Source organism: Lethenteron reissneri, chromosome 2 (assembly GCF_015708825.2).
Source record: "Lethenteron reissneri isolate LAM-NWPU_2019-01 chromosome 2, ASM1570882v1, whole genome shotgun sequence".
NCBI classification, from domain to species: Eukaryota; Metazoa; Chordata; class Hyperoartia; order Petromyzontiformes; family Petromyzontidae; genus Lethenteron; species Lethenteron reissneri.
In genome coordinates this window covers 8,349,120-8,366,272 of record NC_083780.1, presented here as the reverse complement: position 1 = coordinate 8,366,272, position 17,153 = coordinate 8,349,120, and the positions used below count along the sequence as shown (strand labels likewise).

The following is a 17,153-nucleotide window of genomic DNA, read 5'->3' as shown; positions in this document are numbered from 1 at the left end:
TTCTCTCAATAATACACACGCCTACGTCAAATGTTGCCTTTTTAAAAGAGACTGCTGTGGGCGCATCGTCGCCGGAGGATGAGATATGCATACACGGTAGAATCTTGATTATCTAATAACGGAGATAATTCAACATCGCGGATAATCCAACAATATCCATATTCCGCGGAATACCAACCTTCGACCAATCGATTTCTCGCGAGCTCGGAAGACTCGGCCCACTATACTAAGTGGATGATCGCAGAGCCACGCCAATCAAAAAATCAATCAAACTCCTCCCCACTCTTGTAAAGATATGGCAACTGCTGTACTGTAGAGGCGATCACGTGTATGTCGGATTCACCGGAGCAACATTTGTTCGGTTTAAGCACGTGACTTGTAATACACATTTTTAAGAATAACAATGTAGAACTGTTTTTTTTTAGATCATTAATTTGGGCTTGAGGGATAATCCACGAGTTATTAATTCATGTCAAAATCTCAGGTTGCGCGGTTAATCCGCAAATCGGATAAACCGCAAGCGAATAATGAAGAGCCTACCACCGTAGGATGTCTACTGTATGTCTCTAACTGCGTGTGCCGCAATGGATGCTGGACCACCATCGTCCACGATCCATGTCGGGTCTTTTTTTTTGTTTTACAATCCACGAGTCTCTGGCATTCCGTGCTGCGTTTCACACGCGCGCGCGTTGCAAAGTTGCACTTATGAAAGGGTGAGCGAAAGGAATTCCACCCCACCCCGACCATCTCAATCGGTGGTGTAAAAGCATCGGAACATCTCGGAGGAGGCACCAACGTGACCGACGTTGCAACACTTCCCACCCATTGTTCACCGCTCATCTCATTCCACATTCGTTCTGCTCAACTCTTGAGAGCGACGAGATGCCCCGAGAATGGCACCGATGTCCTCACCTCCCCGCCCATCCCTCCACCCGCTCGTCCATCGCACGTGGACGGAGGGGGCTCTTGGCAAGCCCCTGCAGAGGGAACCCCCGTTGCGACTGCTAAGAGCGTGCCCAGCCAACCCAGCGAGCGAGTGAGCTGGCTTCGCTGGCTGGTCACGGCTACTGCAGGGCCCGAACGCGAAACTCGCCGCTGCTGTTGCTAAAGGCCAGGCCGTGGATATTGCAGCAGCCGCCTCTACGTGAGAGAAATTAAGCATGGGCTGAGAATACAAATGAAACGCGATGGCTGCTGCTATCATCCCCTCTCCCCCCCCGCCCGTTATCAGCTCCGGCAGCGTGAGCCGGCAGCGATGATGATTACGACGACGACGATGATGACGATGATGATGATGACTTTGGGAGGGAGATGAAAATAATGACGGGACATTCTGCCAGGTCGTCGCGTTTGGATTGGTGGGGGGGGGGGAGGTGGCGAGAGGTGTTCCGGACAACTCGTTGGATTATTCTTGCGTTGTCTTCTTGTAAGCGGCTGTCCCGCCGCAGCCGCAGTGCAGCAGCAGCAGCAGCAGCGGCAAGACAAAGGGGGTAGAATAATGACCGGGGCCGTGAAAGTGCCGCATATGAGATAGCAGCAGCAGCAGCGTCTCGCTTCGTCTGCTGCTGCTGCTCCCGCACCCCCACGCGGCGGCGCGCACACCATCATCACCACCACCAAACCTACCATCACCACCACCATCATCACCACACCATCACCACCACCAACCCTACCATCATCACCACCATCATCACCACACCATCACACCACCACCAAACCTACCATCACCACACCATCACCACCACCAACCCTACCATCATCACCACCAACCGTACCATCATCACCATCACACCACCATCACCACCACCATCACCACCACCAACCCTACCATCACCACCATCATCACCATCACACCATTATCACCATCACACCATCACCACCACCAACCCTACCATCACCACCATCATCACCACCAACCCTACCATCATCACCACCATCACACCACCCCCAACCCTACCATCATCACCATCAAACCATCATCACCACCGCCACCAACCCTACCATCATCACCATCACACAATAATCACCACCACACCATTACCACCACCAACCCTACCATCATCACCATCACATCACTACCAACCCTACCATCATCACCATCACATCATTATCACCATCACCACCACCAACCCTACCATCATCACCATCACCACCAACCCTGCCATCATCACCATCACACCATCATCATAACCATCACCACCACCACCCCATCACCATCATCATCACCACCACCCCACCACCATCATCACCACCATCATCATCACCACCATCACCACCCCACGATCACCCCCACCATCATCACCCCACCATCACCACCACCCCACCATCACCCCATCATCATCACACCATCACCCCACCATCACCACCCCACCACCACCCCCACCCCACCATCACCAGCTCCACCGCGCAGCGTTTTCACATTCCGTGCGCCGCGCCTCGCCTCCGCCGCCTGCATCGCCGTCTCTATTCCAGTTCTGCGCGTCCGTCGCTCCGTCTTGTCCCTCTATACTCGTCCTCCCCCTCCACTGTCGCCTCCTCCCCCCACCCTCCACCGGCCCTCCGTTACCCCCCCACTCCCATTCCGCCCCCCCCCCCCCCGCGCGCAGTGCGCGCGCGCGCGCCTCCTCGCGTGTGCGTGCGCGCTGGCGCGTGCGTGCGTGCGGTGCCTGCGGTGTGTGCGCGCATGCGGTGTGGTGCGCGCGGTGTGGTGCGCGCGTGTCCCTGCTTCATTCTCCCGCTCGGCTCCCGCTTGCACCACGATCACCGCTTCTCACACGAGAAGGGAGAGAGGGAGGGAGGGAGAGCCGCAACCGCGTTCGACCGAGCGACAGCCGCGCAAAAGAAGAGAGGCCTCCTCCTCCCCCCCCACCCCCATTTTTTTTATTTTCTCCTCCGTAACGCCATGATCGCCTGCTCCGTCCTGCCGGACGCTGCCAAGTTGCTAGCTTCTCTGCAGGCCTCTGCTACCCCCGCCGGCAGTGACGGAGGCAGCGGCGGGCACCGCAGCCTCCGCCACTCATCCGCGGCCGGGGCAGCGCCACCGCCACGAAGAGGAGCAGGAGGAGCAGGAGGAGGAGCGGTGCGGGATCTTCGCGTGGTCCCTACGAGGAGGAGGAGGAGGGGGGGGTCGAGCGCCGCGCGTTCGTCGGTCGTCCCCCGTCGCCATGATCATGCGCTTTAAACGCGGCTGCCTCTGGGCTTCCTCCCGCAGCGACTACGTGGTGGAGGAGAAGAGCGTGGTGCTGTGCAAGCGGGACAACGAAGGCTTCGGCTTCGTACTGCGCGGTGCTAAAGGTGGGCGACCCACACACCCCACACACCCCCCCTCACACTCTCCCCCCCCCCCACACTCTCCCCCCACAACCCCCCTGCCCGCTCCGTCCGCATTTCCCTAACCCGTCCCCTCCTAAACCCTTCCTCCCACCTCCCCTCCGTCTCCCCTCCCCTCTGCGTTCTCACCCTCCTTGAGCAACCGCTCCACCCCCACCCCATCCACACCTTGTCACCAGGTACCGCACCTGGGGGAGGGGGTGGGGGTGTGTGGGCAGAGTTGGGGGGGGGGCTCTCCAAAACGCTACTTCCGATTAGCACACCAGGCGTGCCAACACGTGCGGTGCCAATTGAAATTCCTGTCCACGCTCGATCCACCTCCGCCCATTGTCGGCAAACGTCGTTCTTTGAGCACGGCTCAAACACACACCACCACCACCACCAAATCCCGTCGTTAACGCGCTCGCCGCACGCGTGGGGATTGCTAAACATGAGCTCCGCCGACGACCAGCACGTGACGCGAATGGAGCGGCCCGTCGACGATTCAAACTCAGCGCTTCCCGCATCCCCATCTGGCGTCACGCTGCGAACACACTCGTGGTCACGCCAGTCACACACACACAGACAGAGAGAGAGAGTCCACACGTGCGAGATATCTCTCTTTTTTTCATGTTATCTTGAACGTAATCAACGCTCTGCTGGGACAACGACAAAGATTTCCCACCCACCCGTCCCGTCCCTCCCTCGCCGGATAGCCATAGCGGACACTGCTGAGAGGGGGGGGGGGCACAAAGTGATGTTAGCGAGCAGCAGTACCTATGATAAAGGGGCCGTCAATGGCAAACGAGATTGGGTGGGGGGGGGACACACCTTTGTCTCCCTAGTGGTGATGTTTGTGTTTTACACACCGCACCGGCTACTCATTTGAGGCTGAGTCGACCTAGGGGGAGGCTCGGGACCGGTTCAGATCATTAATGATCGCTGTGCACGGGCGGTGAGCGTGAGCGCAGCGCTGCTAGCCGCTACACTACCGCTCCCCCACCCCACCCCCAACTCACTACTCAGGTGGAACACACACCGAGACACGCGCGCGCACGGAGATCTTGATGTGAATCAGCGCCGCATAAGTCATCACGCACGCGGGCACACATCCTACAAAGACAAAAGATTCTCCCCCACCCCCCCTTGCCCCCGCAGTATAGACTTAAGACTTGCCTGTTAGCGAGCACCAAGCTATGAAGGCCGGCACGGCACGCGTGGCGTATGATGATGGGGCTTGGCTCACCGTCACCACGCCACCATTCAACAAACCCTCCCCGCCCGCCTCTTGAATGTTAATCAGTGAGCGTCGCGAGCTCCTCGGGCCCCCCAAGTTTGCCGTGCGTAAAACGTCGTGGATTCCTGCTGGGGAAAGCCGGCAGACGGGACCGTAACTCAGGTGGAGGAGGAGGAGTGGTGGTTTTAGGGGGTGGGGGGGGGCTGATGGGGGATGCTTCGTCAAGCGACGTTTAACCAACGTGGCCTTGAAGATCGTCGATTGAATGAATAACAAAGCCACGCGTTTCGTTCGTCTTGTGGTGCTGCTGCTGCTGCTTGCTGTGGAACGGACACCGTTTTGACTGGCCCACAGGCGCAATGTCACCTGCATTACATTGCCAGACGAGAGTATTTTATCAATTAGGTACTGCAATGCAGTATATGTGTTTTATATATATACAGACACTGTGTGTGTGTAAATGTGTAGAACATAACCAGTGAACGTTGAACGTCGGCTCAACGTTGGCGTTGCTTTGCTGGGTACGTGTGAACGCATTAATTGCACCTCCAACCTTAGCGCGGTTGGCTACGTGCGGTGCGAAAGAAGTTCTACATACGCGCGTGTGTGTGTGTGTGAATCGTGCACAGTACATTCCTCCCCGTGTCAACAAAACGCGCATCCTGTACCGACAATACAGTACTCGGTATACATACAGTATATGCTTATAACTGCATCTACAGAATGTGGTGGTTTACGCATCATTGTGGTGTGTACTGTGCAGAGGCAGAGTTCTGTACTGCCGTGTGCAGATTGCATAACGCTAACACGACGTAGACCCCACACGCGTCTGCAGCTTTGCACGTTGGGGTTAAATTTAATCTGTCGACCAATATTTAGCTGTTTTATATTCATCTTCTTGGTTCTTTCGGTAAAGACTTTACCGAAAGAACCAAGAAGATGAATCCCTGCAGTCACGAAAGCTTTAAATCGAAATCTGTTTTATATTTTTACCCGGCTCGCCGGGAGACCCAAGCAGACGCCGCGTTACTCGTAAGCCACGGCGGCGAGATGTAATACTCGACGTGGTGTACCGCGTTCCTGAAATATTTTACCCCTTGGCGAGTCCAGAATCGGCTGCAATGTTCTTAACCCGTTGCGTAACACACGAATGCAAATGAAGGCATCGTCACCATCATCATCATCATGCCTTGCAGTCCAGTGCCTTGGGTGTTATGACGCTCACAATTTTGGCGTCGACAAATCACTGCAACGTGGCATAATCAGGAGTCGTCTTCATGTCCACTTGGAGGAATCCGATGAGCTATAAAGCACTTTTTTCGCACACATGTCCGGTATGGGGGGGGTCAGAAGCAATAGTGATGTCAACGTTGCTTCTGCCACGCGTCGTTCGTCGGTGAGAATCTCAGCCTTTGTGCGTGGGGGTGAACTGTGAGGCCGAGTAAACGTGGAATGTCGTTGTGCATCAACTGATTGACACGCGAGGTCGGGGCAATCGCCGCCCGGATATCGCTGTAGCGATTGGCCGGTCAGCCGCTTACAGCGCGGGTTCATGGACAGGATGTGACAGATTTTGTCATATCGAGGGTGCTTCAAAAAAATGTCAACACTTATATGGGACGCTCGTTTTTAATGGAAAAATAACGGATAATACTCCACTGTAACATAACAAATTTAATGTTAATCGCTTCAAAGAGTCTCCACTCGTTCGCCATCGTCGTCAACGCGTGGCCTGGAATCTTCTCCAGGTGGTCTCCAGAGCCCGGAGACGGCACATTTCTCGTGGTGTTGTTGCAAATTCTCGGAAGTGTTCACATTTTTTTGAAGCACTCTGTAAATCGGCCGTTCCATTGTATTTTTAACTCGTGTTTTACTTGTGCTGTCGAGTCACGGACAACGCCACCGGCCACTGTCCTGTGATCTGGCATCAAGCTAAATGTTGTGATAGGTTTAAACAAAGTAACGATTGTGGCCGGCTTGAATTATTTTCTAATTTCTTTTGATAAACTGCTGGTAAAACAAAAACGAAATTATGCCCTGATGCTAAGACAAACTTCGGTTAAAATCATGGGATCTCCCGTGCCAATATCAAAATATTTGCATGTTCACCGCAAGTACGTGTGGTTAAGGCAGACACGATTCCTCGCAAAAGGTTTCTGTTTGGTGTTTAACATCATATCTTGTGGGGTTTTTTGTAAAAAAAAAAAAGCATCCAAACCAAATATTTCTATCCCGCTAGAAAATTATCCCATTTTTATTCTACCTAAGCAGGGGTTAAAACTTGATGTGCTGGACTGTGCACCGCTGAAATACATGTACGCTCCTGTATGTATAACACAGCGAAATTGAAGAGGAAATGAATGGGCTTTCAGCTACAGCTGTGACGATTGGTACACCTTGAATGAATGGAAATTGAACGACAGTGCACCCAAAAGATTACGTAATGTACTGTTTTGTCCTGAGGACATGTTTAGCCTCTTAACTGCCATTGCTTTTTGATGTGAATTTTAACAAACGTGACTTGTGTGGTTTAAAAACACGTACTGTATTGGGTTTTTTTACATTTAGGAGAGGTTTTCCAGCTAAGGGTGGAGGAAGGGGGGCGTTAGGTGGATTTCCAGCATCATGCAAATAATTCAACGGGACATTTAATTAACACCTAATAACGTAACAACTCAATGTAATGTAATATTTCACAATTTATTTGCACTAAAAATGCACAAGTGCAGAGTTTAATCGCTTGCAGTGGTCATGAAGCTTCGCCGGAAGGCCGAGGTTCAGTCGATGCGGATGACAGGCTGAAGAGATTTTTCTGACAATCTTGAAAACTTGATTTTGTTTATGAAATAAGCAAAGAACATATTTTTTAGCAACAACGAGACGCAGCCGACTTGTAGAAAATATTTTGATGACCGAGTTGTCACTGAATACCATACAACAGATTGGGATATCCATTTATAAATGCAAGTGCACAAACACATGCCTCATCTTCCTGTGCATCACTGAGTCAACTGCATTGCAAGAAAGGTGTTATTTTGGTTTACTTTTTGTAAATCCCATATATTTAATAATTAATTTCGGCCAGCCCTCTGAGTTACCGTGAATTGTCTCGCTTACTCGAGGTCTGGCTTTGAGAGATTTGCACTGTAGTCACACGACAATGACCCCACGTTTCTTTAAAAAAATTATTTTGCTTACCCGGGGAAGACTAACACAATTTTCTTGCAGGAGGATCCGTCACCCTACTTGGGATCAATAACAGAGGGTTTTTTTTAATATTTTAATTCCATTTGGCAAGCTAGAGGAATGCCTGTAGAGCACCCCGCAACGTTTAAGAGAGAAAGCGATGGAGAGAAAGTAAAATAAGTGATGAGAATTATTTACATATTTATTTCAGGTAATTTTCCCAGGCCAATATCATTTTCCGCGAAAACTTGCCCATTCACGAGCGTCTCCGGAACGTATCCCTCGCGAATAACGACGGTAAATACTCCGTGACGTCAACAAGTTATCGATAAACGTAGACGACGTCGATGTAAATGCGTGACTTTTCTGAGCGATGTCGGTGAGCTGAGATGCTGTCGCCCGTGTTGGACTGTAGCGGACACACCTATCGAAGAATTCACCCCAACGCCAGCCTTCCCCGCGCTGCAGTACCTGGAGTCTGTGGATGACAGCGGCGTGGCGGCCAAGGCTGGCCTCAAGACCGGAGACTTCCTCATGGAGGTAGGCCCAGGCCTCTGTGTGTGCGTAGCTTTCACAAGCGGGCCCCTTTCCTTTCTCTTCCGTCAGCTTTCCGCGACCGTGAGGCCGAATGGAGTCAAGTCCACTCGTGTCTGTCCTGCGCTAATTTTCTTGAACGTATGTACGTTAGACTTCTTTCGCACCATCTGTAGCTGACCGCGCTAATCGGAGGTGCGGGGGGAAGGACGGAAAACTAAACACAAAAAGCAATTCTAAAGAAATACATTTTCAATTTAGATTTAAAAGTGTATAAACTCTAGTGGCTTCCTAATATCGGAAGGAAGAGCGTTCCAGACGGCCGCAGAAGCGCATCTGAAAGAGCGCGATGCGGTGACCGTCTTTGTTCGATGCTTCGCCTAAAGCCGCTGCTGTAAAGGATGTCCGGAGTTTGCGCGATGGTTTATGCTCCTTGACGAGATGTTTCACCGATCATCTCCAAGCCTTTCTGCTCCATGTCCCTCTTTGATGTGTCTGTCTAGCACAGGCTTGCTCTTTACTCTACCACGTGTCCCTTCTACTCTGGTGTGCATTGCCATGTGTGTACCACCCTTTCCGGGTTTATTCCTGCTAGATACCAAAATCATTGCAAACGTCTGTCGTGGATCATCCACAGCATCACAATGTTCAGCCCCGAGTTGTTTAATCAAGATCCTTACATCAAATTTTCATTTGCATTGTGACGATTATCAGAATGTGCTGGTGGTGTGAACTTTTTATATGGTGCTTATCCTCCGTATGTTTTTTATTTAAAGTTTGACATTTTTAATGGGTGAACAATTTGACGTCATAAAAATTAATTCTCACGTTTTCAGTAGTGGGCTGGGTAGTTTTATTTCTGGCTGTCCACTCTGGGTGCTGGGTAACATTGCACGTCGATATATATCGGGGCGCGTTGTACATACTGCACCTCTCACGTGGGTACAAATGCGATGCCTTTCCGTCGCGTTGTTTCAACTTGGCACTCGCGATTTCAGGCCGCCTGAGTGACATCGTTGCCAAGGTCCCACCTTGAAAATGAAGAGGGGAGGACCTTTACCTTCTCATGCGGTCTGAATAGAAGGACGCGTAGATGTGCGTAATGCACGTAAGGCAGAGCGCATTCCACGTTGCCAGATCTCAGCATCAAAGCAGGGGTGAGTGTAAAGGGCGCATGCATGAACGAGTGACCACCTTGCAATACATTTTAAAAACCACACAGGTGTAGGACACCGCAAGGCTATGTCGTCAGCAGAAAAGGGAGTGCATTGTTGTGCCGTACGATACGCCGATGCCTCTGCTGCCTGCCTTCACCAAGCCGGGTCGGCCAGCGTGGTGAAGCGAGGCCCGAGACACACACACGGCATGGGAGGCCTTCTTCCAGCTGTGGATTGACAAAAGGGTTATATGTGCACGTACACACTAAACTAAAAAACTCAACTATTGTTGATGTCACCAGGTAAGGACCGCTGAGCTATGCAGCTCTTTTATCAGAAGCGACCTCGCCAAAAAATTATAGTTCTCTTTGGTTCTTTCGGTAAAGTCACATAGAAGGGAAATAATAAAATAATAATAGTTAAACATAATAAAATACAATTCTCACGACGTTTCGGCCACAACGCAAGCAGCCGTCCTCAAGTGAAGAACAGGGCTGTCGGAAAGACAGCGTCATTCAGACGCTGTAAAGTCTACGTGACTTTGCCGAAAGAACCAAGAAGACGAATCCCTGCAGTCACGAAAGCTTTAAATCGAAATTTAAAAAATGATAGCTCAACAAAGTGGTGTATCATGTGCAAATTCATAACAGCCAAATGCTCTACACACACGTTGTTTCTAAATGCGGAGGGAAAAACCGGAGCACTCGATGAAAAATCCACACAACCACGGGGAGAACATGCAAACTTCAAATATACATGCTTCAGGGTCGGGTATCGAACCCATAACCTCCTGTATACCAGGCGATGGAGTTAACATCTCGCCACCGCTGCATCCCATACATACAAACGTGGTCTACAATCCGCAGGCCATGGTGATCTTGCTGGTGCTGCTGTACCCACGCGCGGAAACCTCGCGCGACGATACGGCCAGCACAGTTTCACCCAGGTCTGTGCGCCAGAGACCCGGGAACCAGTTACCACCGGTGGGAGTCTGAGACGGTTCTGCGATGGACTTAACTCGGTGTTGTTATTCCGAAGCGTTTACTGCTGTGTGTTGTACATAAGCGCGCGCGAGCGCGGTGGACTGGAATCATAAGATTGCGCGACAAATAAATGTAGAGATTTATCGTCGCGGTGTTCGAGGGAAGAGAGCCAGGCTTGTGCTGCTTTTAAACCGACGCCTATCGTCCTCTTGAACTGTTGGGAATTTTAAGGAAACCAGTGGGCTGCTGGCCCTCCTGGATATTATAAAAACGAAAATAAGTTGGCTTTCCTATTACACTGGTTTGATTGCAGAAGGAATACTTTCACATTGGAATAACAGTGCACCTGGCACGAACGCTTCTCATCAACAGCCTCCTCCGGTGAACTCACACCTACATGATTAATCCGCGCAGCAACGCAGTTCTCCTCCAATTCATACATGTTATTAATTTATTTTAAAATAATTAATTTATGAGTAACCGGCTGCAGCAATTACGACATCGGATCCAAAAGCAACGATCAGTGTAATTCCTTCCAAAATGGAACGAGCAGGTGAATGCGATTTAAGATGTTTGAATCGAGCAACAGAAACAATGTTTTCTTTTTAATGCAATTTGTAACCAAACTAGAGATTTAAATCCGATTTCAAAATTCAGCTCTTCCCGTCATACGCAAAAAACCGCCGTGTTGTCGCACAGGCGCTGGCTCGTACGCTGGACTCCCAAAGCCGTGCCTAGCCAGGAGGTGAAACCTCCGGCACGCGTGCTCATCCGTCCGCGCTTGACGCGAAGGGCGATTGGTTCGGTAAGCCCATCGTGTGGACATCTGTGACAAAAAAAACCTTCACAGCTCATCACATTTCTCCAGTCTAAATATTCTGATTCCGATCCCTTGGCCGTTAGCTTTTGCCGGGCTAAAGCGTCGGCTACTTCTAACTATTTCAACGCTTTCGATTTAAAGCTTTCGTGACTGCAGGGATTCATCTTCTTGGTTCTTTCGGTAAAGTCACGTAGAAGGGAAGTAATAAAATAATAAAAAGAAAACATAATAAAATAATTCTCACGACGTTTTGGCCACAACGCAAGCAGCCTCCTGAGGACAGCTGAGCTTGGGCAGTTTGTTGGCGTCAGCTAATCGCGCGGCCGCTGCCTTCCCGCTTGTCGGCGGTTTCTCCTCGCACCTCAGAGTCGTTCTGTCTCTACGAGAGTGAGCGTTACAAATTGATTTTATCGTTTGAAAGCAACACAAATAACTTACACGTACATTACTATTATTATCTATAAATAAGATTTTCCCCACGCGAACCCCAGGGCTCCATGAGTGTTAACGCGTTAAGCGCGAGCCGTCGTTTTGCTTCGCTTTCTTTGTAAACGCAGTCTGCAACGCGGAATTCTTCTCAGGAAAACCTCGTCTCTTCAGTCTAGATTTGAAGCTTTCGTGACTGCAATGAATCATACTCTTAGGTCTTTTTGGTAAAGTCACGTAGGTGAAAAGAAATTAAAAGTTAATAAAAGTAATAATGGAAATAAAATAAAATAATAAAAATCACGGCGTTTCGGAGGCAACACAAGTCTCCGTCATCAGGTGGGACCGTCACAGCTAAAATTACTGCATCAAGTCTCTTCAGTCGTTCGTAGCGCAGAGCTCCGCAGCAGCAGCAGCCGCGGTGACTTTTGCTGCTGACAGCCTGAGACGGGCGCTGGTTTTAAAACAACCGCACACCTCAGATGAGCACGGTTGGCTATGTGCCAGAGGTTCAACGTGCGTACGTACACAGTGACCGACCCACGTGGAAGGAGGGGTGAATGGTTGTGAATGTAGCGGATAAAGACCGCTTGTGTTGCGATCGAAACGTCGTGGGTTTTTTTGCTTTTATTATTTTCAATGTATTTTTACGTTTCATTTTTCATTTAATTTAACTTTTTTTTTCTATCCACGTGACTTTACCGAAAGAACCAAGCACACGAATTCCTGCAGTCACGAAAGTTTTAAGTCAAAATTTAAGAACGCAAAAGTACAACTTGTTGACAATATTGCGCGATGGGCTTTCACCCTGACCGCGTGTCGCGATAACTCTTTCCGGCAGCGTGAAGTCACGTACGTGCTTGTGTTCCACTTCTTTCTTGACCATGCGTGGCCAACCGTTGCTAATCGGAGTTGCTGTTGTAGCTGTGTTGAGGTTGAGTTGGGTTGTGGGGTTCGTTGAGTTGGCTTGGGTTGATTTGGTTTAGTTGTGGGTTTGGTTAGTTGCGTTGGGTTGAGTTGGGTTCAGTTAAGTCGTGTTGAGGTTGTGTTGGGTCGGGTGAAGTTGACTTTTGTTGGGTTGGTTGTGTAGGGTCTTGTTGGGTTTGTGTTGGGTTCTGTTGGGGTTGTGTTGGGTTTGTGTTGGGTTATGTTGGGTTGTGTGTTGTGTTGTGTTGGGTTTGTGTTGGGTTGTGTAGGGTCCTGTTGGGTTTGTGTTGGGTTCTGTTGGGGTTGTGTTGGGTTTGTGTTGGGTCGTGTTGTGTTGGGTTGTGTTTGATTGTGTTGGGTTATGTTGGGTTGTGTTATGTTGGGTCGTGTTGTGTGTTGAGTTGTGTTTGGTTGTGTGTTGTGTTGGGTCGTGGTGGCTTTGTGTTGGGTCGTGTTGTGTTGTGCGTTGGGTCGTGTTGTGTTGTGTTTTGGATTGTGTTGAGTTGAGTTGTGTTGGGTTGTAATCACTGAAACCTACATCATGTTGAGGAACTCGGCTGTCGTCAACGCTGTGTGCCATCTTTTCTTTTTTCTTGAAATTATTTCATACTTTTTATCCCCCTGCCGTTTTAAAACATGCCAATTCAAAATTTACGTTTTGAAGCACAAAAATTTTAGTGTTACTATGTGTCACCATTGTCAATCACCGTGTAATTCAAGATCAGCGTCAGAATCTTTTTTATCACGGAGAAATCCGATGAGCTATGAAGCTCTTTTTACCGATATCTGGTAGTGGCCGGAGTCGAGCTGTCTCGTGTGTATGCTGTGCAATATCGCAGAGACTTGGACTGCCATGGTTTAGTCGAGATTAGAGATTCAAACTCGAAAGCACAAAATTTACCCTCGGCAGTGCTTGGAAGCGCAGCCATGAAACCAAGGCCGTAGCCATGGAGTCAACATTGGGGGGGACCAAATCTTCCAGGGGGTCTGGCGGTCTCCCCCAGAAAGAAAATCTAAATTTGAAAACGAATTTTCTGTCATTTCCTGCCTAAAATGTAAAAAATTCGCTAACACATAGGATGGACTTTTTTTTTGTAATAATGGATAATAGTGTATTGTATTACATTGCTCTGTTTTTTTTCTTTTTTACCTTCTCTTGTTTCATTGCATGTAATGGCAGAGATTAGGGATTAATAAAGTACAACCATAACCACAATCATATAAACATAAATCTTTTTTATAGCAATATATTGGGGTGGGGACATTTTGAGCATATTTGAATATGGGGGGGGGGGGGGGATGTGTGTCCCCCCCCCCCCGGAGGGAAAATCCATGCGACCACAGAGAGAGAGACACGCAAACTCCAAATATACAGAAGGTGTCAGGGTTGGGATCGAACCCTCGATCTCCTGTATACCAGGCGAGATCGTTAACATCTCCGAGCCACCGTGATGATAGAGACGCAAACTCCAAATATACAGCAGGCGTCAGGGTTGGGATCGAACCCTCAATCTCCTGTATACCAGGCGAGGTCGTTAACATCTCCTAGCCACCGTGATGATAGAGAGACGCAAACTCCAAATATACAGCAGGTGTCAGGGTTAGGATCAAACCCTCGATCTCCTGTATACCAGGCGAGGTCGTTAACATCTCCTAGCCACCGTGATGATAGAGAGATGCAAACTCCAAATATACTGCAGGTGCAGGGTTGGGATCGAACCCTCGATCTCCTGTATACCAGGCGAGGTCGTTAACATCTCCTAGCCACCGTGATGATAGAGAGACGCAAACTCCAAATATACAACAGCAGGCGTCAGGGTTGGGATCGAACCCTCGATCTCCTGTATACCAGGCGAGGTAGTGAACATCTCACCACCCTGACTCAGAGTCACGTGAGGCTTGAGCTGATTTAGAGATGTAGTTTTGGCCCGGAGACAACATGCAGTATTAGCCTTTCGTTGAGTAATTAATTTTCTAACGCTTTCCAGCTAACCTCGAAAGCGTCGATGCCTTCGCTCCGCTCGTCTCTCTACGTCTGTCGCGCGGGGGCTGGAGGAGGAGGGAGGGAGGGAGGGGGGGTCACGTAACCTCCCGTAAATATGATCTAACGTACACGAAGGGCCGCTATAAAAGTTGTGTCGTTCGAAGAGCTCTTCCCCTGGAGAAAACGGGGCAAATTGATCAGAGGTTTCATCCAATAATATCTCAACTAAGCTTGCTTGACAGCGTTGATGCAATTGTAACTCAGCGTTAATTACACGGGGGGGGGGGGTGCCTCTTTGCGCGATATCGGACGCCATGGCTGACGGATGACATCACCTTGCAGATGATGTTGACTATGATGGGAAGTGACTTGGGCGAAACTTGGGTCTCCCCTTGATTTCTCTACCTGGTGGTGTTGGGGGGTGGGGGTTGCGGGGAGACCGAGGAGATGCGAGGGTGAAGAGATGTGGGGGGTGTCGGTTAACGTCGCCTGATTTCCCTGCCCGGGTGCTCCCCGTGCCTCTTTGGGAGGAGGAAGGAGGAGGGAAAGACCCGGGTGGGCCTAAGTCACTCTTCATCATATTCACGATCTATATCCACTGTTGCATACGCACGTTTTTCCTTCCCTGTTACTACCTCAGTTTGTATTATCATTCCTTCCATCTCTTGTAGAGGTTCGTTCTGTTATCCTCAATGCATGTATTTGCATATAATCTGCATGACTCAGTAATCTCCCAAGATGCAATACTTGTATCAGGAGTGTAAGAATTTATTTGATTTGATGACACGATGCGTATTCCTTGCTCAACAAACTATCGAGAGAAAGATTTTTTTTTTTGCAAAGGCAGCCCTTGAAAGCTTTAGTGCATGCTTGCGGTGGCCTTACAAAAAAACAAAGAATGCGTTCAGTCAACAGCTCGGAAAGTCTCGCAGACAGATTTAGACACGCGGCGAACATCGGCAGATTTTAAACTGCGGCCACGGTTAGTTTTTGACTTTGGCTGAGGAGTCGTGAAAGTCATTTCCCCGTGAGCCACTGGAAAATATAATGTCAGGACGGCTGTGGACAATTAGCGCCAATGTTTTCGCGTGCCGCAATTTTCGTAATGTAACGAGGTGACACCGATTGATTTTTTTTCCTTGCCCAGTTTTTTATTTTTTACCCAATCCCAATTGGTTCCCCGACTCGGAGGTTATTGCCGCGTCGTAATACCCCAAGGTACGGTGATGATACTAATTGAGGCGGCAATAACAGCATTTGTGATTTATAACTGACATTTGGGGTTGGATCGCGTGAGTAAAATGTGCGTCGTACGCAATTCTCCACCAGACAGGGCCAGTTAATAAAAGTTTTCACGTGGTGAACAAAAATCTGCCAATGTACTAGTGCTAAAGCGACACGGTTGTGTTTAAGAGCAATCTCACAACATTCAACAAATGAAGCGGTAATGCATTTGGCCACGTTTGTTCATCACGTGACAACTTCATGAATTGGCTAGAGGAAGGTGTGTATCAAAAGGGCTCGCATAACGCGCATGCATAATGTACGTTGAATCAGTAATCTCCCCCCCACCCACACTTTGCGCAAGAGCGCAGAAGTGTCGTCACCACATCTACGCCTCTACATAAGGAACGAAACAGGTGGACTTCTCCACAAATCTGGCTGTCGCCTGATGAAGCTGGTTGTAATTACTGGCGAAACGTCATAACCAGATTGCAAATGTTGTGGCTTGGCTCTCCGACACACCAGCGTGCTGTCCAAGTGACGAATTGGCACGTTCTGTTTACGTGACAAGCCTTACTAGTTGGCTGTGTCGGGTGGTGGTGGGTTTTAACGACACATTTATATATTACGCGATCTAACCCAAAAAAACCTTTATTAAGGTGTATATGATACACATTTTACTTCCATGTAAAATGTTACATTTGTATTTCATCTTTCGCCTGTCTGGTGATGCAAAAGAGACACGTGAGAGCATATTACTCAACAAAAGTTGTTTGTTGCGCTTCCCTGCACCCCCGATTAGCACGGTTGGCTACACACGGTGCGAAAGAAGTTCAACACACATCATGTTTGAAGGAGCTCTTGATACTTTTGCTACGTATCTTAAGCCAGGTTATTTTTATCCACGATATGTATTCATCGATCAGCAGAGGATAATTGCCAATCTTGGCTTAGGAAGGTAGTTACACGATCCTTTCTAAATTAAACTAAAACTTTTTTTATTTTACCGGGTAAGGCCCACTGAGCTTTATAGTGTTTTTTCAGAAGCGACCTGGCCACAAATGATAGCTCAACGAAGTGGCTTCATCACGTGGAAATTGAGAGCAGGAAAATACTCTAAACGATAGCTCAACGAAGTGGCTTATCACGTGGAAATTTAGAGCAGGCAAATCCTCTAAACGCATGTTAATTCTAAATGTGGAGGGGAAAATTGGAGGACGCAGAGAAAAATCCACGCGACCACGGGGAGAACATGCAAACTCCAAATATTACAGGTGTTAGGGTCGGGATCGAACACATGATACCACACATCCGCATACATTCCAGCACCCGTGGCATTGGCTACAGTTTCATGTCAGGGTTCTTA

At 49.2% G+C, this 17,153-nt stretch overlaps 1 protein-coding gene across 1 annotated transcript in view; it reads left to right on the top strand.

Moving 5' to 3' along the window:
- LOC133343957 (SH3 and multiple ankyrin repeat domains protein 2-like) overlaps window positions 1–17,153 on the top strand; it is a 133,190-nt gene that overhangs the window by 79,829 nt on the left and 36,208 nt on the right. Inside the window, 2 exon segments of the mRNA XM_061553977.1 lie at window positions 3,212–3,294; window positions 8,148–8,272. Of these exon segments, the coding sequence (XP_061409961.1) occupies window positions 3,212–3,294; window positions 8,148–8,272 (208 nt within the window).